Raw genomic sequence first — 24,940 nt, forward strand, 5'->3', positions numbered from 1 at the left:
AGGATCTTCCTGATGCAGGGATTGAACCTGGGTCCCATGCATTGCAGGCAGATTCTTTACCATCTGAGCCACCAGGGAAGCTCAATGATACAATTACTTCTGCTAAAGTTTCCTTTAAAGGTTTGTTGAGATTTTCATACTTTTGAGAAGCAATGAATTAATAATTTTTTACATTTCAAGTTATTAAGGAAAACATTTTATAGTCTTTAGACAGTTAATTGTTCTAGTAACTCAAATAGTTAAACCTATAACTAAAATTTCCTGTCAGTTTCACTCTGTTCATTTCATAGTAGTTATGTGGACATTATGGCTGGGCTTTTGTCATTGTTCCCTAGAGGCAAGGTCAGTATTAGAAAAACTGTGGAATTTTCCTTTGCCATTATTGTGATAAGTAAACAGCATTTATTTATAGGGACTTATATTCTGATGAGAAAATGAGATATCCTGCTTGGCTTGCCATAAAAACACAGATGCTTCTAGATTCCAGTAGGGAGGCCTTTTGCTCATAGCATCTGTTTCAGTTACCCAGCCAGATGACTTCTACAGACTTTTTCACTCTTTTTTAAAGGACACCAAATCTTTGACAAGAAAGCAAGTTCACAAAAGAAAAGGTTAAGTTAGCATTTTGTAAATTTTTAAGTAACTTTGGGTGTATCAGTTCTGTGTTAATTAAATTGTATCACTTCCTAAATAACCTTGAAATGTCCTTTGCATCCATGTTCTTTGAATTGTTTATTCTGCAGGTGAGGTAGATTGTACTGATCCATAAGTTCATCTGTTCAACAAATGTTTGATGAGCGCTGACTGTATCCAGGCCCTGTCTTAGCCTTGAGAACCGTAGACACGAACAGGGCAGTCTCAGCCCTTGAGAGTCTTATGTCTTTCATGCAGTATAAACAGACAGTGAAAATATTCTTCCATTTGACATTTGTCTTTTCAGGAGGGGAAGGTGTTTAGGAAAGTCTTCTAGAAGATGTAATTCCTGAGCTGAGAAATTGTGGGACAAGTAGGCGTTGACTAGGCAAGGGGCTCAGAGTCAGGGAAGAGAGGAGAATGTAAGAGAAAGAAGCTTTTGTAGGTGAGAGAGACCCCGGGGTGAGTGGGAAGCAAGGACTGCACATTTGGTCAGGTGGCTGGTCAGACTGTGACTGTGGGCAGAACTACTGTCTCATTCGGAAAGCAGACTTGTGACCTGAACCTTATTTGTGTCATGTTCTAAATTATACCCCGAAGGATTATCCTGCAAACCCTCCGGGTGCACATGCCCCACTTTAGAGTCCATTGCTCTGAACGGCTGGGATAGCTGTGTTGAAACTAGCCTTTTAGTTTCAAACAAAAGCAAAGCAGAGAAATTTATTTCCCTCTATAAATTTGTATTTGGAAGACAAATTTACGGAGAATCAGCTTTGGTTTGATGTTTGAAGAATGAGCACGTTAGTCATAAACAGACTACGAATGTCATATCTCACTAACTAGGAAACCCTAGAGGATGGAGGAAAGATTATTGGTTACATACATTGTATGAAGGAATGTTTTTCTCATTGCTGTTGGCCAAAAGGACAGTTAATTGCCATTTTATATTAAATATACCTGTAATTATTTTTGTTGGGAGATACTTGGAAGATAGCTTTTATTAGTCTACAGGAGATATGGTTCATACTACTTGGGATCTCTTATGAAGAAATGCTTTTTCATGATACACTTTATCAAATTTATATCATTGCATTTTTATCAGTCAGAATCTTTTATTTTTTGAAGAAATGGAAAACCCAACCCAAGTAAGCTTGAGGAAAAGGGGATTTATTGACTCAGCCAACTTTCAGAACTGGTCTCCAGGGCTTTAACTTCTTTGTCAGGTCTGAGTTTTAAGGTATCTGTCTTTCTCACCTTTGCTTTCTCTGTGATAGTTTTATTCTTTCAGAGCAGAAAGTCCTTCTTCATGTGGTGGTGATATAAGGGAGAGTACCTGTCTTCTAGCACCTGTCTATGTAAAATCCTATGGATGGATTAGGACTCTGATGATGCCCTGTGTGCTGTGATTGGCAGGCCCACAGGAGCACATGGAATGCAAAAGGAACAGTTTCTGAAAGGCAGGGTTTGCTATTACCACAGAGGAAGGGGTGCCAGGAGTCAAAAACATTGTGTTTATTACAAGTAATGGGAAATAGAGAACAGGGAGGCATAACATATTCTTTAAGGATATAAAAGGTGACTTAATTTTGTTTTCCTAATCATTCATTCTTACAGAGTATGCAAGCTGCAAGATGTCCTACAGATGAATTGTCCTTAACTAACTGCGCAGTTGTGAATGAAAAGGATTTCCAGTCTGGCCAGTGAGTATCTGACTTCATTTCCTCCTTCTTACCTGCAAAGTGGTATTTTAGAAACTTGTCAAGGGTCGTTATTATTTTTTTTTTTTTTGGAAACCTTGGAGTGTAAGTTTTTAAATTCCTCTTGCTGAATTGGAAAATGGAAGAGATGAAAAAGAGTTGTGTATTTACTGCATCAAATTTTGGTAAATATAGTGTTTTCTAAGTCATGCATAGTTTTTTATATGTAATTTTATTTTTCCATTGATTTTCTTAGCAGAGCTAAGCATACTGGTTATATGACTCATTATATAGCGTAGTCATTAGGTTTTTGGCTCTGGAGTCAGATGGTCTGCGTTTCGATCCTGGCTCTGCCTATTACAAACTGGGTGACTGTGGGTAGGTCATTTACCCTGACTGTGCCTCAGTGTGTTGACCTGTACAATGGGGATGCTGATACCATCTTCCTCAGGGTATGTGTGAATATTGAGTTACACAAATAAATCACTTAGAACAGTGCCTACCACATTAGTAGTCCTTAACAAATATTAGCTGTTTGATCATTGTTACTCTGACAACCCAAGAGACAAGAAAATTGGAAGATGAGCAACTGTAGAACCTTAACAAGCGTTTTTCATGGTCATTTAAAATATATATATATTTATTTTTTAATTGAAGATTAATTGCTTTTCAGAATTTGGTTATTTTCTGTCATACAACATGATTCATTGTCATTTATTTCAGTTCATTCACATCACTCACTGCCCAAACTTCTAAATACCATGCTACCAAGTTCAGTGCCATCCACAGTGCTTCTAAGGTTGGTAGAAATAAGGACATGAAGGGGCAGTACCAGAAGGCAGGCTAGGGAAATGAGGAAGGAAGTGGGATTTTAGCTGAGCCTTTTTCTGTTTTTAAAACTATCTTCGAAATACATGAGTCTCACAGAATTAGAATTGCTGTTTGTGGTTTTTGTCCTCAGAGTAGAGGGCTACATTACGTGATAGTATTACCATTCTTTCCAGTCCTAAAAATTCTGTGATGCAAAACTTTCTACATATAAACTGGACTACATATTTTATATAATCAGTGTGAGAATTTGCTTATGGAATTCTTTTACATGTCAAGTGTTCACTACACATGATGGGATTACTTAAAATATAGTGGCTATAAGGAACTTGTGTCCTACTGACAAAATGATATGTATAGAAATGTTAGCCATTAATATTTTTTAAAATTATAGTATTCTAATAAAAAAAGATAGTGTTGCTGTAACAAGAGTTTGAAGCTTCTGTCTCCTACACAGTCTTCTGAGTTTCTTGGTATAGGAGATTTATCATAAGATAACTATATTTCATCTATTTACTTGCTGTGTTTACTTCTGAGCAGGGTGAATTAGAACAAAATGCTTTGAAATAGTAAATATTGATATCTATATGAAAGCTGATATATTTCATGAAAATTTTTCATTTTTACCACCTTTTAAATTTTATAGGCTGTTATTCTTTCAACCTGTTGTGGAAATCTGCAAAGAGATTTAAGGAATAGTCCTAAAAACTAACTTTTTTTGGACTGCCATATCCATGGCTGTTCTATCTCTGGTTCTTGTTCCTTTAGTCTAGTTAGTGTGTGAAATAATTCTCAGGAGAGGAAATTCATCTAACTTTACTTAGTATCAAGTAAATCAGTGCCTTCAATTTTATGTAAACTGGAAATGTAATGAGGTTGATGTTTTGAACGGCATGTACTCTCTTGAACTTGGCCTTGATTCTGTTTGATGTCTGTTTGGCCCAAGGTGGTCCTTACACCTAGAAAACATTGTGAATTGCTGACAATTTGTGGTCCTGTTTCTTCAGGACTCATATAATGCCATGTTTTCACTCGGTCCTCATCAAGCATCATCTGTTGGAAATGAGCATATTAGAGTTGATGTTCTTTATTTCCTTTGACATGGAGTGTTGACTGTGTTTCTGTCTCGTAGGCACGTGATTGTGAGGACCTCCCCCAACCACAGGTACACATTTACACTGAGAACACACCCATCTGTGGTTCCAGGGAGCATTGCATTCAGCTTACCTCAGGTAACTAGGAAGTGAATTTATTCTCCTCTAATCTTGAAAGTTGTAGAAGAATCAATTCATTTAAAGCAAGCTGTATCACCCTGTAGTGGTATTGATTCATATTGATGAAAACGATCTAGGTGTTATATAAGGAATTTAAAGATATATTCTTAATTGCCAATTTTTACCGTATCTGTCTTTTATTGCCTTGATTTTTTTCCCCTAATTAAAAAAAATAATTCTGCAGTGATATCAGTTAGCTATCAGTGTCAAGTTATTTTAATGTTAGCTCTCAGGGTAATAGAGAATATATAAAAATAGCACTTACATCTAAAATTGACATCTAATAATAGCGTTTTTAAATACAATGATGTTAGACTAAAGAACATGATATGAGTAGGGCTTCCCTGATGGCTCAGTGATAAAGAATCTGCCTTCAGTGCAGGAGACACAGGAGCATGTGGGTTCGATCCCTGAGTCAGGAAGATCCCCTGGAGAAGGAAATGGGAACCCACTCCAGTATTCTTGCCTGGAGAATCCCATGGACAGAGGAGCCTGACTGGCTACATTCCAAACAGTCACAAAGAGTCGAACATGCCTGAATGACTAAGCACAGTTGTTATTTCAAATTACAGCCTAACTTGCTGGGCTTCCATAATAAGTGGAAGGATTATGATTAAATTTATAGCTGTTGGTAGATTCTGTAGAGGGGAAATTGCCTAACACTCTTGCAGGCACATAATATGTAATATAGGAGCATCGCAAGTACTAGTCTGTGTCCTTTCCTCCCTTGTCATCTTACTCAGGCTGCTGATCCTTAGTCCTAAACAGTGCAAATGCAACCCGTACCTCCTGTACTATGCCAATTGATTGCTGCCCTCCCACCCCTGGAGGTTTAGAGAAAGAGATCAAAAGGAGAATTAACTCCTTAAGGAACTGTTAAAGATCTCTTGAATCCCTCACATGTTATGGGAAATCTTCATTTGCTATTCCCTTTCCCCCTTTTGAATGCCTCTGCAGTATCAGGACTGCTTTTTGCATTTGTTTATATAGATCAAAGGTTTGGAATGTTCTAGAGCTTACCAGCTTTCTCAGAGCTAAATTTGGGACTCAGCTGGCCAGAAATGGGATTTCTAACCATTTTCCTTGTCTGTCTGCTTTAAAAAAAATTTTCCCCAACATTTACTACAGACCAAGTGCTACTCTTAAGTGCTTTTGCATGTGTTCCCTCATTGAATTCTCTCAACAACCCCAGATGATGGATAGTATTCTTATCATCCTTGAGGCTATCTCTGGGTGTAGAGCCTAAATGTGGCTGCTTTGTGAACCCAAATCTGGGCTCAACCAGTGTGCCTCTGCGTTTCCGGTTGGCCGAAAGTGGGATGGAGTATGACAGAAGAGAGAAGTGAAGGGTGGAGAGGAGGTGAGAAAGCTGGGAGGGAGAGCACTTGTTGCATGTATTCAAAACGCAGCATCTTCTTAACCCCTCACCACCACAAAGTTCACGGAGTTCAGATGAGTAGACAAACTTGTTTTTCAGCCAAAGATTATTTTTCTAACTGTTCTTTGAAGTGTTGTCAGGAAGTACTCATTTTGAATCTATATCAAGCCAGTCCTGAATTCCTGCCTGAACACAATCTGTCCTGCCTCTGTATATTCTTGCCGTTGTAACCAGTCGGTACCTAGGGAGAAGCTAAAAGCCTTGTCACAAATGCCTGACACTTCTTTGGCTAGTACACAAAGAGTGGTCATGACCATCTAATGATTTGAAACCCTGCTTGGTTTCATTATAGCCTATCTGATGAGTTCTGATTTATTTATCATGAATTGAACATCTTTCTTTTTGTGCTACTGTATCAAACAGTATAACTGTCCACAGTACATTTAGAATCTGAAATGTCTGATACTCCAAAGGCCTTCAGGAGTGTTAAAATATTATGCAAAGGAGCATCCTACTCAGTGGTGCCGGCTTTACTGTAAAAAGGCAAACTTTCTACGTTTTGAGGACAGATATTCAGGTATAAATAGACTCTAGCATATGTTTGCTAGGGCGGCTGTAACAAAGTACCACAAACTAGGTGGCTTAAAATAACAGAAATTTATTCTCCAGTTCTGGAGGCAGAAGTCTGAAATCAAGGTGTCAGCAGGGCCGTGTTCTCTCTGAAGGCACTAGGGAAAAATCTATTCCATGCTTAGCTTCTGGTGTAGCAGACAGTCTTTGATGTTCATTGACTGGTGGCTGTGTCACTTCAGTCCCTGCCTTCACTGTCCCATGACTTTTTCCCCATTTGACTGTGTCTCTCTTTTCTTATAAGGAAGCCATATTGGCTTAGAGTCTATCTTAATTCATTGTGACCTCATCTTACCTTGATATCATCTGCAGAGACCCTGTTTCCAAATGCTGTCACATTCATTGGAGCTGGGGGCTAAGGCTTTAATGAATCTTTTTTGTGGGACACGGTTCAACACTTAACAGCCATGGTTTAGTCTTGGAATGTGTACATGAAATTCACAGAAATCCTGTTTTCCTCGTTTCTCTAATTTTGATGTGGTATTAAGTGTCTTTCCCTCTGCCCCCTTTTGTTTTACAGCGAAAATGGGCTGGACTTTCTATTGGACAAGAAATAGAAGGTAGGTATATTTTTTAGCTATCTGAGATAGATTCTCTTTACAATTTTCTCATAGAGATCTGTGCAGTTTTCTTTTCATCCATGTTACAGTTAGGTGTATGAGAATGGAAAGTAAGTAGTTAGTTACTCTGTCTACTTGTTATATGTCTGGGTATTCCTGGGAAAGGAACAGTCACATATTCATAGCTCACAGAAAAAGTGCAAGGTAAATTTTTGCACAAATTACCTTTAAGAGCACTGTGTAAAAGTGCTGAGACAGAACAGGAGTGGAGAAATTGATTGGAGACTGGATAATTAGCCAGAGAAATCTTTCCAGCACTGGAGTTTTGAGCATGATTATGAAGTAGGAGAAAAGCATGACATGATAGTGACAAGGAACAAAGGCTCTTCAGATGAGAAATAAAACAAAAGGCACTGGGATGGGAGCAAGCAAATTATAGGCATCGCTCATAAGTGTGTTCGGTTGAAAAGTTTTGCATGAATGGGTTGTATTAAGTGATGAGAGGTGGAGTACGCAGTTAGTGGGCGGCCTGGAAATACATACTGAAATTTTTGGATTTTACACAAACACACTTAGAAGTCTTGAATAAGCCCATCAAAATCCTACCTTTAGAGATGAGTTCTCATGTCATTGTGGAGTATATAGCAAGGAGTGGGAAGAATACAGGAGTGAAGGACAATTGCTGGGAGGTTATTTGACTTGCCTGGAATTAAGCTGAATAGGACTTTGTGAAATTATGGCTATGGAAAAAATTTTTTAAAGTTGAAATTTTGTTAAAGAGGAATAATTGGTTTTACATGGTGATTCCATTTTACTGTATACTGAGATGTATTTTCTAATGTCTTTGTTTAAAAAGATAAATCAGGTTTAGGGTAAGGAGAAGAAAGGGTGGCAGTACTTAAGAAAACTGTGGACTTTTAAAATGTGTTATAAAGTCATCATAGTTCATTAGGGAAGGATATGGAAAGCAATTTATGACTTAAGGGAAAAAAAAAAGACTAAGCCACTTGTGGTTTATAAACCAAAGAGCTAAGTGAAAACTGGCATTGTTTCTTAGTCATTGTGGCAAAGTTGGGGAAATGAAGTGTGAGTCGCTTTTAAGACCTAAAAAAATTCATATTATGGAAAGGTTACAAAAACAATACAGAGATATCTTCTAAAAGATACCATTTGACTCTAATCTATACAATAGTTAATCTTTATATTCTGCCTTCCTCTTTCTCCTCTCATTTTGTAATTAATTGCTTCCTTTTTTTTTTTCAAGTTTTAAGTCTTTTTTTTTTTTTTTAGTGGAAGAAGCAACTTTTTAAAAGTTGAGATATAATTGATATATTACATTATATTAGTTTCAAGTATGCATGCCTGCTAAGTCACTTCAGTCCTGTCCGACTCCATGCAACCCTATGGACTGTAACCTGCCAGGCTCCTCTGTCCATGGGGATTCTCCAGGCAAGAATACTGGAGTGGGTTGCCCTGCCCCCCTCTAGGGGATCTTCCAGATCCAGGGATCAAACCCTCGTCTCTTGTGTCTCCTGCACTGGCAGTCAGGTTCTTTACCACTAGCACCACCCTGATGCTGGGAAAGATTGAAGGCAGGAGGAGAAGGGGACGACAGAGGATGAGATGGTTGGATGGCATCACTGACTCGATGGACATGAGTTTGAGCAAGCTCTAGGAGTTGGTGAAGGACAGGGAAGCCTGGCGTGCTGCAGTCCATGGGGTTACAAAGAGTCGGACACAACTGAGCGACTGAACTGAACCACCTGACATAATGATTTGATATTTATATACATTGTGAAATGCTTACCACAATAAATCTAGTTAACATCTGTCACAAGATTTTTTTTCTTGTGATAACAACTCGTAAGGTCTACTCTATTAGCAACATTCAAGTGTGCAGTACAGTATTACTAACTATAGTCACCATGCTGTGCATGTTGGTTCATTTCTTTCTATGGTATTTACATGCTGTGCTGTGCCGTGCTTAGTTGCTTCAGTCGTGGTCAACTCTTTGCCATGTCATGGACTGTGGCCCACCAGGCTCCTCTGCCCATGGGGATTCACTAGGCAAGAATACTGGAGTGGGTTGCCATGCCCTCCTCCAGGATTTACATGCTATTCTTCCACAAATGACCCCATATTTGTTTTAGTCTCAGTTCTACAATAAATCTCTTAAATGATCATGATCAGTCCTTTTGCCAGTTTCTACTTGGTTGGATAAAACCTATCCTCTAGTAGATTCTTCCAGGAAGTATATATGTGTACAGTGTTTCCTAAGTTCTTGGATATTCAAACTTTTTTCTTTTATATCTTTGATGCCTTTAAGGGAAACTTAGTTGGATATAAAATTTTTGGCTTTTCTTTCCTTGAATTTCTTGAAAATACTGTATCACATTGCCTTATTTTGTATCAAACTGTTGAGAAATCTGATGCCAGTCTTATTTTCTTACCTTTATAAATAATTTGATTTTTTTGCCTGGGAGCCCTGAGGGGTTTTCTGTCTTTAAATTCAAATATCCTTATTAGAATATTGCTTGGAATTGGTCATTCTGGGTCAACAACTCAGCTATACAATAATGTGTAGATTTAAATTTTGTCTATTTCCAGAAGATTTTCTTAGGTTTTTGGTTTAAAATATTCGTTCTGACTGAATTGTTTTGTCTTCTCCAGGGCTCTAATTATATATGTATTTTAGGCCTTATCTCTCTTACATCTCAGCTGCTTTCTCTCTATTCTTTGTAAATGCTTTATTTTTATTATCTTAGTTGTTTTCTTGTCTTCATTCACTGCCTCTTTAATTAAATATTAACTTAAATCTATTCTTCCATGGACACTTTGTAATATATTATTCACTTCTGAGTAATTTTATTTTTCCTAGATTTCTTTCCTGTGTTTGATAAATTCATTGCATTTCTTTTATTAATATTTGTCTGTTTCTGTTCTTAGTTTTTAATCTTCTGACTTTAGGTGTTTTGTTATATGTCTAAGTACTTGTTTGAGGATACTTAATTTAGTTTAAAATGTTATGTATATTTTCTATTTCATAATTGATCTTTTTAGAGAAGACAGCTGAAATGCTGCAATATTTTGTTATTTGTTATGTTTTCTTTACAGTAACTTTGTGGAATTATTATTTGTTTTGTTTCATATGATTTTGTAGGCAAAATTATTAGTGCAAGAGCATTCTTTCCTGTTAGTGTAGAGAAGGGCAGTTTCTTTAATAATGGTGAGGTGGGGTAGGTAGAAAGGTTGGTTGGCATAGCTTATTTCTGTTTGGTTTCTGTGTGATCCCTAATTTTCCTCTCTTACTGTCTTCTTTCCTTTATTGCCATGTCTTGAAGGGTACCACCCTTTCTCTGTTTGTCTGATTCTTTCCAGTGATTCTTTGATGTTACTACTTCCAGTTCTACTTACTTTCAGGTCCTTTCTGGGTACCTAGCGTCTTGGATTACCAAGTCCCAAACCTGTGTATAGTGTTTTGGCTTTTGCTATTAGACTTTCTCTTTTGAGGGGTGATTTTTGTTTGCATTTTCCCTATGTACTGCTTTCCCTTCTTTTTTTCCACAGTGGGAGCTCTGTCTAATCTTGTTACATATTTCTCTATTTTCAAGTAATTTGAGTTTTGTGATATTCTATGTCTCTTAGTAATGCTGACGGTGTGGACTGTGCGTAGCATTATTTGTTCTCCTTGCTGTTCCCACAGAGTTTTAGGAGGATGTGTGGGAATGTTCAGATTCACATTCAGATCCTCTGGATCCAAGCTTGGAGATATTCAAAGATACATTTACTTTAAACTGGTTGAAAGAAAGCAATTACTTAAAGCAGTTGCCTGGAACACATTATGAGCCTAGTCTCTGTAGTCAAGATGCCCGAGAAGAGAAGTTGGTAAAGTGGAAGGAGAGAGTATCCTCTTTCTCATTTAGGAACTTGGCAACTTACTGTTTGTTTGTTTTTTTCTGAATCAGAAGGAACTTAAATATTGGGATTATCTTTATTTGGTCTTTTCTTTGTGGAAGTAGGGTTAAAGATAAAATTTTTCGCCTAGGGGTGAAAATAAAGGAAATTAGATACAGATAACTGGTAGTGAATGTTGGAGAATTAGTGCTTTCTAAACTTGCCTCACAGAAATACCTGGGGAGTTCTGTTTTTTTTTTTTTTTTTAAAGATTCTCAGGCCCCTTCCTTGGGGAGTCTAATTCATGAATCTGTGTTTTTAACAATCACCCTTAAATAGTTGTTATCAGTCACATTTTTGGGAACATTGACATAAGTGATTCCCTTAACTGTCACCTCCTCACTTGAAAGCATAGCACGAAGCTGAGACAGTGCAGGAGTTCGGCAACAAAGGGAAGTAGGTCAGTGCGTGAAGCCAGGGTTCCCTGTTTGTGGACACTGTCAGAGATAAAAATGAACACTTGTTAAATCTAATGAGAAGACCAATGTGTATGAGGCTTAGGTTTCTAATTTTCTTAAACTTACTTTTCTAAATATGAATGTTCTTAAGTTTTAATGCAGATAAATTCTGTTGTGAAAAAGAAAATTCAAGATGAAATGAAAAAATGTGTTTTGTGGCCTTAAATTGTGTTTAAAGCATTCTCCTGCTACCAGAAATGCTTACCTTGAATGTGAAATCAGTTCTTTAAAAAGGCAAATCAAACAGACCTAATTGGCAGAATTATAAAACTTAAGTGTTCAGATGGGACTAAGGTGGAGTAAGCTTGAGGTAAGGAAGGGTTTGGGGGCCTGATTGTTGTCATGATGTAGCATAAAGGTACAAAGCTTTTCAGTGTAAGTAGCTGCTGCTGCTGCTAAGTCGCTTCAGTCATGTCAAACCCTGTGCGACCCCATAGACAGCAGTCCACCAGGCTCCTCCATCCTTGGGATTCTCCAGGCAAGAACACTGGAGTGGGTTGCCATTTCCTTCTCCAGTGCATGAAAATGGAAAGTGGAAGTGAAGTCGCTCAGTTGTGTCCGACTCTTAGCGACCCCATGGACTGCAGCCTACCAGGCTCCTCTGCCCATGGGATTTTCCAGGCAAGAAAACTGGAGTGGGGTGCCATTGTCTTCTCCGAGTGTAAGTAGAGGTGTAGGCAAAGAGAGAATAGGAAGTTTGGTATGAAGGGGAGTGTTTATTCAAGGATTCTAAAACAGGAGTTCTGTCTGTAAGCAGAATTTTTTAGTCAGGTCAGTGATTTTAGTTCTCAGACTAAATCTTCTACAAGAATCATTTAGTTTTCTCTCTGGAAGTACCATGTTTTAAGTATTGCAGACTGATGTTCATTCAGTTAACACGTTTTTTTGAACCTGTCTTTGTAATGCCTGTTCAAAGCACTGGCTATAATTTTTTGTTTATAAATTAATCTTAGATGTTAAATTACTATTGGTCAGAATATAAACATTCTTAACCTTTTGGCCCTTTGCTCCTTGTTGAAACCCTCAGGGCATCTGTCCCTTTGGGGGCTGATGATGGTGCTGACCATGGTGCTGCCTGTGAAACTGTCCATGGTACTGCCATAGCATTTGAAATTGTAACAACTTGGTCTTTTCTATTTAGGAACATTGACCTTAAATTAAGATGCATTTGAAAACTATAGTCGGTATTGATGATATTTTAATACGTATTCAAATTTCTTGGTATAAGAATGGTTCAAACACCTGTACATATCCATGCATATATATATATACACACACATGGTGATGCTATGAAATTGTTTTGGAGTCTTTAATGCACAAAATTGTGTTATACTGTGCAGCCCTTTCTGAATTATACTTTTTTCACTCAATATTATGTTTTAATGGACCATTCATCTTTATTAAATATATATCAGATTTTAATTTTAAGTGCTACACATTATTCTACATTATGACTATGCCACATTTTATTCATCATTTCCTGACTGATAATCATTTTTAAAATGTTTGACTATTAGAAATAATGCTGCAATGAACCTCCCTGTAACTTTCTTTTTAGACACATGTTTAAGAGTCTTCTGGGGACAGACCCCTGGAAATGAGATTGTTGATCAACTTATTTATTTTCCATTAATAATTCATCCTATAAATATTTCTTATGGAGAAACAACTAAGCTGTCTTATGAAAATCACTCAGAATGTAATCTGTACTTCCTAGGAAGGACACAAAAAGAACACAACATGCAGAAGTGGAGGCCAGAGAGTATTCTGAAACTCTCAGCTGAGATTTGGGCTTATATTTGATCTTCAGCAAATTTTCCAACCCTCCATCCTGGCTTTCTTTGTTATTTTGCTTTTGAAACCATATGTCAAATATGTGTGTCCCCTTTATGATGGCAGACCAAAATACGAAAATATGATTAATCAAGCAATTTCATTCAAAGGATTTACAAAAAATCCTTGTACGTAACTCAATACTAGACTCAGCTGGTCTGTAAAAAATAAGTTGAGAACAGAAATTGGGCATGAAAGGACCATAAAGGTTTATCTAGCCCAGTCTTATTTTATAGGTGTGACAAATCAAGGCACAGAAAGTTTTTTACATTCGTCCATTTACTAATAGACTGAAATGCAGTTTCCAGAGTCCTTTTGTTTTGCCTCTTTTGTTACTAGTATGGAAAGTATAGATGTTTTGCTGCTATTGTTTCATTTAAACAGTTCGTGAATATATTAAGCATCCTGCTAACACCATTGTTTGTTTGCTGTGCTCAGTCATGTCTGACTCTTTGCGACCCCATGGACTGTAGCCCACCAGGCTTCTCTGTCCTTGAAATTTCCCAGGCTAAAATACTGGAGTGGGTTGCCATTTTCTCCTCCTTGGGATTTTCTCAACCTAGGGATTGAACCCACATCTCTGGCATCTTCTGCATTGGCAGGCAGATTCTTTACCACTGAGTCACCTGGGAAGCCCACAGACACTATTAGGTGCTGTTAATACAAAAATGAGCTAAAGGTCTGGTCTTTGTCCTGTTATGCATGTAGAACTTACTGAGGTTCCCTGAAATCATAAGTGCTCAGTAAATATTTCTGTAGTATTAAAAAAAGAAATGTCAAAGTCTTGAGTTGCTCTGGAGGAAACCCCTCTAGTAAACATTTTTTTCTCAAAGATTTTTTTGGTTTTGTTTTGGTTTTTGTTTTGGTCCTACACTCTTAATTTGCTAAAGCAAGAGTCCACACACCTCTGACCTTAGCTCTTTCTTGTGTCAAGCAAAAGTCTTGTTTGGAAACAGCATGGTATGCTGTCTCCACCAGGATTTCCCATTCTGTCACTTCATCCTCTGCTTAATGAGGAGGAGGAAGATGGAGAGGCTATATGGGGACAGCTGTGATTTCCCCAGAACAGTCAGGTGAGGGGTAAAAGTACAGGAGATTGCTGTTTAGTATGTTCCAATTAAGTCAGGGGGAAGAACATCTCTAGTGGTTATTATTGTGTTTAAAAAATATCGGTGCCTTATGTATCCCTTCAATGAACGTCATGAAAAATCCCCCTTTGGTCACGTTCTAATTCATTTATGTGAAACTTTTAGTTACTTGAAGCACAGCAAGCATTTGGTGTCTCTGTGATTAAAAAAAAATGCTCCTTTGTTTCCTCCCTAGTGTCCTTATATACCTTTGACAAAGCCAAGCAGTGTATTGGCACGATGACCATCGAGATTGATTTCCTGCAGAAAAAAAGTATCGACTCCAACCCATATGATACTGACAAGATGGCCGCAGAATTTATTCAGCAGTTCAACAACCAGGCATTCTCAGTGGGTCAACAGGTAGTTTTAAACTTTCTTTCATTTAGAGACATTCTAATCTCTGTACTTGTCCAAAATTAATTGTTTTTTAAAAGCTGAGAGGAGCTTTGCATATGAACAGCTATATCTAAGGTGAGTGATAAAAAGTGAGGGAAATATATTTGCTGAATCTCTAGCAGACTGTTTAGAAAAATTATAAAATTAGGTTACAGTGTCATGTATAAGGACAGCAGCTTTTCTTTCTGTAAATTTGGGAACACTGTAGACATGTATTTCAAATTTCTTTTCTTGTCATGGGACATTTGTCTGGGGATGTCTTTCTGTTTTCCTGATGTATTTCTGTAGAAAAGTAATTCTTAACTTTTTTGGTTATGAGCTTCTTTGAGAATCTTAAGAAAATTACATGTAAATATATATTCAGTTTTTTATGGAGCTTTTGAAGCCCAGATTTTCTCTTCTTAAAAATAACATTGCTTATAAAGAAGATGAGGGTCATATATACAATGGAATATTACTGAGCCATAAAAAAGTGAAATAATGCCATTTGTAGCAACAATGATGAACCTGGAGATTATCATATTGACTGAGTGAAGTGAATCAGATAGAGAAAAACATATCCTGTGATGTCACTCTTATGTGGAATTTAATTTTAAAAAAGAAGGAAACTTATATACAAAACAGAAAAGACTTACAGCTATTGAAAGCAAACTTACAATTACCTAAAGGGAAACATTAGGGGAGGGATAAATCAGAAGCTTGGGGTGAACACACACACACACGCGCACACACACACACACACACACACACCCCCACTATATTTAAAATAGATAACCAACACAGACCTACTGTATAGCACAGGGAACTGTACCCAATATTTTGTAATAATCAATATGAGAACAGAATCTAAAATAAAATGAATATGTGTATAATTGAATCACTTGGCTGTACACCTGAAGCTAACGCAACAGGGTAAGTCAACTATAGTCCAATAGAATAAAAGAAAAAAGTGATCCTGTTTATTATTGCTCCCTTCTTTGGACTTCAGTTAGTACATTGTTTGGTCTCCTAAGAAGAAATTCTGTGTTTTGTTTTGTTTTTTATTTTACCTAAAAAAATGTGTGAGTTCATAAATTATTATTTGTCTTTCTACATAAATAATCTCTGCTCTTTTGACCTTACCATTCCATTTGTCTTTTTTTCTGTGACTTTTCTGAATCATTAACTCCTTCCTCCTCCCATAGCTCCACAGCAGCTGTTCTCAAACTGTGGCCTTGAGGCCCTTTCAGGGGGTTTGTGAGGTCAAATCTAATATCAAAACAGTTTTTAAAAAGGGTGTTATGTGCCCATTTCATCTTATTCTCTCACAAGTGGAGTTGTGCATAGTTACACTGCGTGCTGAGGCAAACATGAATGCTGAGTGGTCTTCCATTAAGCAAGAAATTAGAGATTTGCAGAAATGTCACAGTGCCTCTCTTCCCACTTATGTTTTATACCTTGGGAAATTGAAATATTTTAAAATAAATTATAACTGTTATTTGTTAATATATAATGTACTTAATTATTGTTTTTTTAAATTAATAAATTTTCTTGTTCTAATTTCTAATACAGTGAATATCAACAGATTATTACAATCCATATAAACAAAATTTGGGGGTTTACAAATATAAAAGGATTCTGAGCCCAAAAAGTTTGAAAATTCCAGCTTTATAGTGTTCTGATCTCTTATGAGTTACATAGACTGTCCTTGTGTCTCTCCTGTGGGAAGGCCTGTAAAATGGAAGAAATGGCAGAAGGAAGGACCTGTGGAAATGAGTGGAGTGTATTACCTGGAAAGACGAGACTCTTAAGGATTTGGTTAACCCATATATCGTAATATCAAACTTTCACAATTGAAAACTTGAGTTACTGATAGACAGGAAAAGGACACAGAACACATATTACTGTTTCTAAGAGTACTGGAATTGGAATGAACCTCAGAGGTTATCTTGTCTAACCTCCTCATTTTGCACATGAGGAATTTTATTTAGGTCCAGAGACGACCTGTGAGCTGCCCTGTGTAGCTGAGACAAGAACCTGCTAGTCAGTTGATCCATTCATTAACAAATACTTATTGAACACCTAGTACGAGTTCAGTAAATACTATTTTAGGCCCTGTAGATCTTTGGTGAATAAGACAGACACAGTTCCTACCTTTGTAGAGCTTCGTTTCTAGTTGGGAAAGACAGAAAATAAGAAAGAAATGCCATGTACTGTTAATGTCAGTCAAATGGGATGATGCACTAGAGATCCGCTGGGCTGCTACTTGGAATTAGATGGATTGAGGCGGCTCCCCAGGGTAATAGGTAGCTGACAATTTGTTGATTTACCTGCCCATTGCTTTTTGGGCTTCACCATAGCCCTTCTGGATTCCTACAGTTTCTGATAGTTGTGCTCAAATTGCCTAACTAAAACTTCATTGTTTTTAACCTTCTCCTTTAGCTTTTGTATTTTAATAGAAAATGCCTTGGTATTTGTAATAATTTAAAACCCAGTGACATGCAAACGTCTACAAACCCACGAAAGAAAATCCTCCATAATACAGAGAAGAAATAAATATCTTAAATCATTCTTCTTAGTATTTATTCCCATTCTTGGTAATTAGTAGTGGCAGGATTGACAGTCAGCCTTGTTTATTGTATTTTTGTTGTACCCCGGTATCTCAATGAGGGCCTAGCTTGTAGAAGGCACTTAATAAATATTTGGTGAGTGAACGAGCATTCAGAAGCTGTCTCTGCACTCGCATGGAAGGCACTTTGTATTGATTGTAGAAAAGCATGATGTTGGAGGCACACAACCGAGGCTTGCATCCTGGCACTGCCATTTGCTGTTACTGTAGGTCCCATTTAACTCCTCTCTGAATCTCAGCATCCTTACTGGTAAAGTAGGACTGATTTTTTGCAAGAGAGTTACTGAGTATTACAGAACATCCTGTAATGTTTGTTTGGCACACAGCAGACACTCAGTAAATGTTAGTTCCTTTCTTATGTGGGTAGTTTGCCTTGTGGAGAAGAGTGATATACAAGAGAAAGCTGCTTGCCTGCGTTTGAAAAACATTGGCGATGATATGAAAATCAAACCATTATATCACGCAGTGATTTTTTTTTCCCCTGTCTTTTCTACATAGCTTGTATTTAGCTTCAATGAAAAGCTTTTTGGCTTACTGGTCAAAGACATTGAAGCCATGGATCCTAGTATCCTCAAGGGAGAGCCTGCAACTGGTAAAAGACAGAAGGTATGCTTTATTTCTGATAATCTGTATGAAGTGCATTGTACAAATTAATATAATTTTCCTAACCATTCTCTCCCTCAGTGATTTATATTATGTACTCTTCTAAGATAGTAGGGAAAATTTGCCTTTAAAGCCAGCATAGTTATTAAAATACAGTATAAAACAGACTCATGTGAAGATCTAATAGTAATTTGAAATAGCTGATAGTTTGAAAAATTTGCTTTGCTCATGGATACTTCATTTCTCTTTTGTTTTTCACCTTGCTTTGAGAAGTCCAGAAATCTGCTGTAAGACTAACTACTAATTATTGTCTTTCTTTATAGATTGAAATAGGGCTGGTTGTTGGAAACAGTCAGGTTGCATTTGAAAAAGCAGAAAATTCATCACTCAATCTTATTGGTAAGATTTACAATTTTTAGAAGATTCTGAGGGACCATCTGTTAATAATGGGCTTCCCTGGTGGCTCAGACAGTAAAGAACCTGCAACGCAGGAGACCTGGATTCAATCCCTGGGTGGGGAAGATCCCCTGGAGGAGGGCCTGACAACCCACTCTAGCATTCTTGCCTGGAGAATCCCCGTGGACAGAGGAAACTGGTGGGCTACAGTCCTTGGGGTGGCAAAGAGTCAGACACGACTGAGCGACTAAGCACAGCACATCTGTTAACAATACGTGACTCTACAGTGATTAAACAGGGAGGGAGAACAGAGACACTTGCCTTGAAAAGGCCAATCACAGAATCATGGAGTATTTCCTATCTTTCGGATGTACTGATGCAGAAAAAATTTAAAACCTTCACTAGATCAGTTTTGTCCAATAGAAATATAATTTATGTCATGTATGTCATTTTTAATTTCCTAGTAACCTCACTAAAAAATAAAGGAAAAGATACAGATAAAAATTAATTTTTAAACTTCTAATAAATATGTGCAGGCTGACAGAAGATTCATGAAAGATATTTCAGAAAGTTCCTGTATACCCTTAACCAGCTTCCTGTAATGGTACCTCTTAAGTAACCATAGTACACTTTTCCAAAACTAGATTAACATGTTTCCATTGCTGCTAACTGTTTTACAGACTTTATTTGGATTTTGTCAGTTTTTTCATCATGTCCTTTTTCTGTTCCAGGATCTAACTAGGAATTCCACGTTGCATTTAGTGGTTTAGTCTCCATAGTCTTCTCCAGTCTCTGACAGTTCCTCAGACTTTCATTGTCTTTTCATGACCATGAGAGCTGGTCATGTATTTTGTAGAATGTCCCTCAGCTGGGTGTGTGTTAAATGTGATACTAGCATTATTTCCATTAGCAACTGAGTTAAACGATCAGTGTACAGGTAAAGAAAGTCTTTCCAGCAGATTCATAGTTCAGTCCTACTCTTGTACGTTAACCCCACTTTTATTATACTAAAATAATGCGGATTGGGCTCTAAAAATAGTAAGTCATCAGCATAATGATGCCATTAACTGTATTTACCTGTGTTGGTGTCTATCCCAGTACAAGGTAGAGGATTTTCAGTGGTTACACACTTATATCCAAAGTCATTTAAATTTGAATGCGTGTCCTTTTCTCCAGAGCCATAAATTATCATTCCTCTTTTATTGTTTTTCAACTGTAAAATATTTATTTCATGAAATATGAATAAGCACTCAAAAACAGCTCACTCTAAAATTTAAAATATTTGATTATATCTTCATACTGTTTTATAGTTTGTTCTTTTTGCTTAACATATTTCAAGCATCTTAATAAATATACTTCTACAATACTGTTTTTAAATGACTAATATATTGTTTTATGGCTTCCCTGGTGGCTAAAGAGTCCACCTACCAAGTAGGAGACTAAGGTTTGATCATAATTAGGATATATCATAATCTCCTGTTGTTGATCCAATATGTTTCTGGAGTGATTTCTTTGTATATTATATGGTATATTATTCCAAGAGAGTTGCATGACTTTTGTACAATAGAGGTAATTTCTAAGTGTGATGAATAGTTCCCCCCGCCATTGGAAAGTAAAACTGTACAATTTCGCCACAAGAGGGCAGTAGAGTTTAAGAAAAGTATTTTTGGTTACTTCGTAAAGGAGGTGTTAAGTCCACAAAACTAACCATACAGTTAGCATCTAGGGTGAACTTTTTCTAATGTGACCTGTTATTCCCTAATTAAAATAAAACTATAGTACTTTCTTTTTTTTGTTTATGTGGGCTGTACTAAGGCACTTTTATTCTTTGTGTTTGAGAGAGTTAATGTGGTTCTCTTGAGTTACTTTAGGGGGCACTATGACATTTAAGTTAGATAATTTTCTTCTTTGTGAAAGAATTTGAAAACATGAATTTTGAAATCATCCAAGACTTTAGGATAATTTTAGATTATTGTGCAAATGAAGAAAAAGCAAATAAGACATTAAACTTCATACATCTTTTCAGGCTGAAGAGTTAAATTCCTGATTATATACTTAATTTAGATAAGTAAATGTATTTTAAAATATTGCTTTAGGAGCCTTGAGGGACTGCTAGATTTCAGTTGCATGTCTGGCAACTAGTGTTTTCTTCATCAGATATGCACATGGTGTTTCTTCTAATCAACCAAGTTAGTTAACTTGGTTAGGAGTTAGAGGTCAATAAGACCAAGCTTCATGGATTGACTACACCGTGAATGACCCTAAATGGGGACCAGACAAACTAGGGAATATAACAAAACTCATCCTTCTTCAAAAATCAGCTAAGAAGGTGTTTTCATGTTTGATAGCTTTTCTTTATTCACTGAGGATGCCCAGGGAGTTCTGACTGTCTTTTTATGCTTAATGATGAAGTTCTTCTCTCACATTTGATTATCTTTGTTTGAAATAGGCAAAGCGAAAACCAAGGAAAATCGCCAGTCTATCATCAATCCTGACTGGAACTTTGAGAAAATGGGAATAGGAGGTCTGGACAAGGAGTTTTCCGATATTTTTCGACGAGCATTTGCTTCCAGAGTATTTCCTCCAGAGATTGTGGAACAGATGGGTGAGTTTTAAAAAGAAAAATTGGATAAAATCTTGTATTGTTTTTAAAAAATGGATGTGATAAAATCTGTTTTCAGTAATGTTTTGAAATTATTTTTCAGGCCTGACAAACTGTTTCTGTTTTCATCCTCTTTTAAAAAAGCTTAAAAAAACTTTTAAAGTTTTAGGATTTTTAAAACTACATTTTAATTTTATGGGAAAATCATAAAAATAATTGTGGTTGCTTGATTTAATTTATTTATCCAAGTATGTTTCTCTATAGGACATATTTAGAAATTTCATTGTATTTATGAATTTTTAACAGGGCCTATTTAGAAATGTCATCTGACTCTAAAGATTCACTAAAGGTCAGATTTACTGTGCCGAATAGTCATTATCTATTAGACTATGGATACTGTTTTAATATTAGCTGTTGCTTTTTTTAAAAGTTGTATTACCCAGTTAATACATTTTCATACCTGGTAAATGGATACTTGGCATGTTTTAAATTTATGCAAAAGGACAAATGCAGAATATACATAGGAATTTCCACATTGCATACAAAGAAATGCACTAGTCATTTATCACTTCTTTCTTGAAATTATTTAATTTATCTATGTGTGAAATGGCTTCATTTGCCCTGGTGGAAATGCTGTCATGACTGTTTTCATATGTATATCATACGTTGGATTGGAATGTTAGCTACAGAATATCTGAGGAAGGAATTTATACCATAACAGCTTCTGGCAGACTATTCGTGTTAAAAACTGTATACAAAAAAACTGAAGGAATACAAATATATTACTCCCTTCACCTCCATCATTCTTTTTCTTTAAATTGCTACTGGGAGATAAAAGTATATTCATCATGGTGGGGCTAAGAACTACTTTCTAGGCACTAAGTGCTCGGTTCTCTCAACCTCCTATTGTTGGTAGCCTTTCGGCCTAGTCGCTCACTCTGATAAGTTACACACAGCACACACCTGTTCACTGGCTAAAGGTCGAGCTTGAAATTGGATTAAGAGAAAATGACAGAGACCCTCATCACCTGAGTTTTATACACCTTGAAATGGCAATAAGATACTTTTTTTATCTGAAAGACACAAAGGCCAAGTCCATAAAAAACCAGAATTTTAATTTAGAAAATAGTTAAAAATGTGATAGTTCACTGCCTTGGTAAGGTGTATTTTGAGGCACAATAAATCCATAAAACTTTCAAGAAATGGAAATATTGCTTAAGTATGTTTGAGGTATAAGCAGAGATTAAAGGGTGATTCCAAATGTTCTAAGTTATTCTTGTGCAATATCTTTTTACATATTTTAAAGCCAGAGCCCCATACAGAGAATATGATGATTGTGTCTTTGAACATGTAAACTCCCCCTGGTAGCTCAGCTGTAAAGAATCTGCCTGCCATGCAGCAGACGTGGGTTCGGTTCCTGGGTTGGGAGGATCCCCTGGAGAAAGGAATGGCAACCCACTCCAGTATTCATGCCTGGGAAAGTCCATGGACAGAGAATCCTGGAGGGCTACAGTACATGGGGTCACAAGAGTCAGATACGACTTAGCGAGTAAACCACCACCCCTCTACAGCCAACAAGTAGAAAAACAGCTGCTTCTCTAAGTTATATCTTTTAACTATATTAAAATATTTTTATATATTTTACCTATAAAGAAGTAAAACCTATAAAGAAGTAAACCCGTTTCTGTTGGTTTGTGACTCTGTCAGCTCCTGAAGAGTTTGAAATTAAAACAGATTTGGAATTTCTGAGTGACTTTAATCTGATTCTGCAGTCCATATTGAAATTAGTTGAGTTGTACAGTATGCTTTTTGTTGTTAATGTGCTTTTTGACCAAGGACCTTGAATTTCAGGTTTGTTTGTTAGTACTACTACCCATTACATTTTTTATGGATTTATTTTTCTAATATTTTTATTGATTTACTTAGGCATAAATGAGTTCTTTTTAAAACGCAATACTTCTTTATCTTTATGGCTTTTTGTTATCAAAAAGCATGTGTTGTCAATTTGACTTAAAAGAATAAATTGGGGTGGGAGGGAGGCTGAAAAGGGAGGGGATATATGTATATATATAGCTGATTTGCATTGTTATATAGCAGAAACTAACAACATTGTAAAACAGTTATGTTCCATTTTAAAAATAAATTTAAAAACGGGGTGGGGGAAGGCAGTAAGTCTTAAGGTACCTTGGCTTTTGAGCTGAACCGAAAGACATTTTGTTTTCTTTTTTGAATGAAGACTCTCAGTGTCCTTATGCTACTTCTTTAATGATGAAATGGCTGAGAAAGAATTCTCTTGCTGTGCATGTATCATTCCTTATCTTCCTTTAGAGGCTTCTTTTCTCATTTGAATTTTGGAGGAATTACGTAGTAGAAAAATTTCATTGCCTTCTGAGTACAATGTGGTTAGAAAGTTCTCATTAGGCTTTGATAAAGGCATATAAAAAGTACAAATTGCTACATTTAATTTAACATTACATGCATCTTATTAATGTATATCCTGTGTTCTTTTACCCTGCCAAGTGGGAACAAAATTTGCTGATTTTTTTTTTCCTTCATTCTTTGTTAACTAAATAGTCAACCTGCATGGGATCTCACTGAACATGGATATGATTGGTTAAATCAATTCAAATGAGAAAAAAATGAGGATTAGAAAAGAACAATTAATGTAGGTTATGAGACTGTTTTATTTAAACAGGGAACATTTTTATTTTGGCTTGAGACCAAATCATTGTCTTTACCATGGAGTCTAGAGTTACGTCTACTTTGTAAACAGGAATCTTAACTAAATGGATCTTCTTGCCTATATATCAAGGTTTCAAGTTCACAAAGTGATGAATTTAGAATTCTCTTCTGTCATTGTGTTTATGAGACATTATGCTTCTTGGTAATGTAGTTCTTTCCTCTTGCCTGTAAAACTTCATGTTGCTTTTCAAAATTGCATATATAGTTTGATACATACAGAATTTTGCTGATGAGATACAGAGAGACTAAATAATTAACCAGAGGCACACAATTATGCAGAAAAAAATAGGGATCAGATAATGTAATAGACATGAAATAAGGGTCCCAGAGTTTCCCATAGGTCAGTTTTTCTCTTGAAAGACTTGCAAGTATGTAGTATACACCTTCCTGTTTTTGTTATAGTATTTTAAGAGATAATCTTTTAAAATTTTTATTCATTCATTTTCGGCTATGCTGAATCTTCATGGGCTTTTCTCTTGTAGTGAGTGGGGCTGCTCTCGGGTTGCAGGGCGTGGGCTTCTCATTGCAGTGGCTTCTCTGTTGCTGAGCGCGGGCTCTGGGGTGTATAGGCTTCACTAGTTGCAGCTCCTGGGCTCTTAGAGTGCAGGCTTCATAGTTGTGGCACATCGGCTTAGTTGTTTCAAGGCACGTGGGAGCTTCCCAGATCAGGGATCCAATTCATGTCTCCTGCATTTGCAGGTGGATTCTCTACTGGTGAACCACCAGGAAAGCCACTGTTAACAAAACTTTTTTTATATATAGAATTAAAGTCAAGGAAAGTCTTTAAGGGGAAAAGAGGTCACATACAACCAGCCCCACAGAGAGTGGAAGAAAGCTCATATGTAAAATTAGGAAAAGGAGTTACTTTGGGGGAATGTACTTTGGCTTCTGTTGTTCTTTTCTAAATCATTGTAACTATTTACTTTTTCCTTGTCTGGAGCAGTTGGACTCACCCCAAAACCCACATGGGGCTGCTGTTCCTTAAAAGCATATGAAAGCATTAGCAAGGAAAACTAGACCTAAAGTTTGCACTTAGTGGGTACCCAACAGCCTCTTAGTTAGGATGTCCTCCAGCGCCTACAGTGATAGCCGTTTAGTTAGGAAAGACCTTAAATCCTTACTCTGTGGGATAATAGAAGTACCTTTTGGGTCCCAGGATAGAAACCTCGGCATCAGAAACCAGCCTCGTTAAGTAAGGGTGAATGAACGCCGCAGCCC

General features: G+C 36.8%; 1 protein-coding gene across 4 annotated transcripts in view; it reads left to right on the forward strand.

The window, feature by feature from the left end:
• Nucleotides 1-24,940, forward strand: part of NSF (N-ethylmaleimide sensitive factor, vesicle fusing ATPase) — a 148,313-nt gene that overhangs the window by 15,988 nt on the left and 107,385 nt on the right. For all 4 annotated transcript variants that reach the window (XM_055575627.1, XM_055575628.1, XM_055575629.1 and 1 more), the window contains exons 2-8: nt 2,248-2,333; nt 4,291-4,390; nt 6,961-7,000; nt 14,569-14,735; nt 17,878-17,985; nt 18,306-18,381; nt 20,828-20,983. In XM_055575627.1, the coding sequence (XP_055431602.1) occupies nt 2,248-2,333; nt 4,291-4,390; nt 6,961-7,000; nt 14,569-14,735; nt 17,878-17,985; nt 18,306-18,381; nt 20,828-20,983 (733 nt within the window). The remainder of the gene's footprint in view (nt 1-2,247; nt 2,334-4,290; nt 4,391-6,960; nt 7,001-14,568; nt 14,736-17,877; nt 17,986-18,305; nt 18,382-20,827; nt 20,984-24,940) is intronic.

Source organism: Bubalus kerabau, chromosome 4, assembly GCF_029407905.1.
Source record: "Bubalus kerabau isolate K-KA32 ecotype Philippines breed swamp buffalo chromosome 4, PCC_UOA_SB_1v2, whole genome shotgun sequence".
NCBI lineage: Eukaryota > Metazoa > Chordata > Mammalia > Artiodactyla > Bovidae > Bubalus > Bubalus kerabau.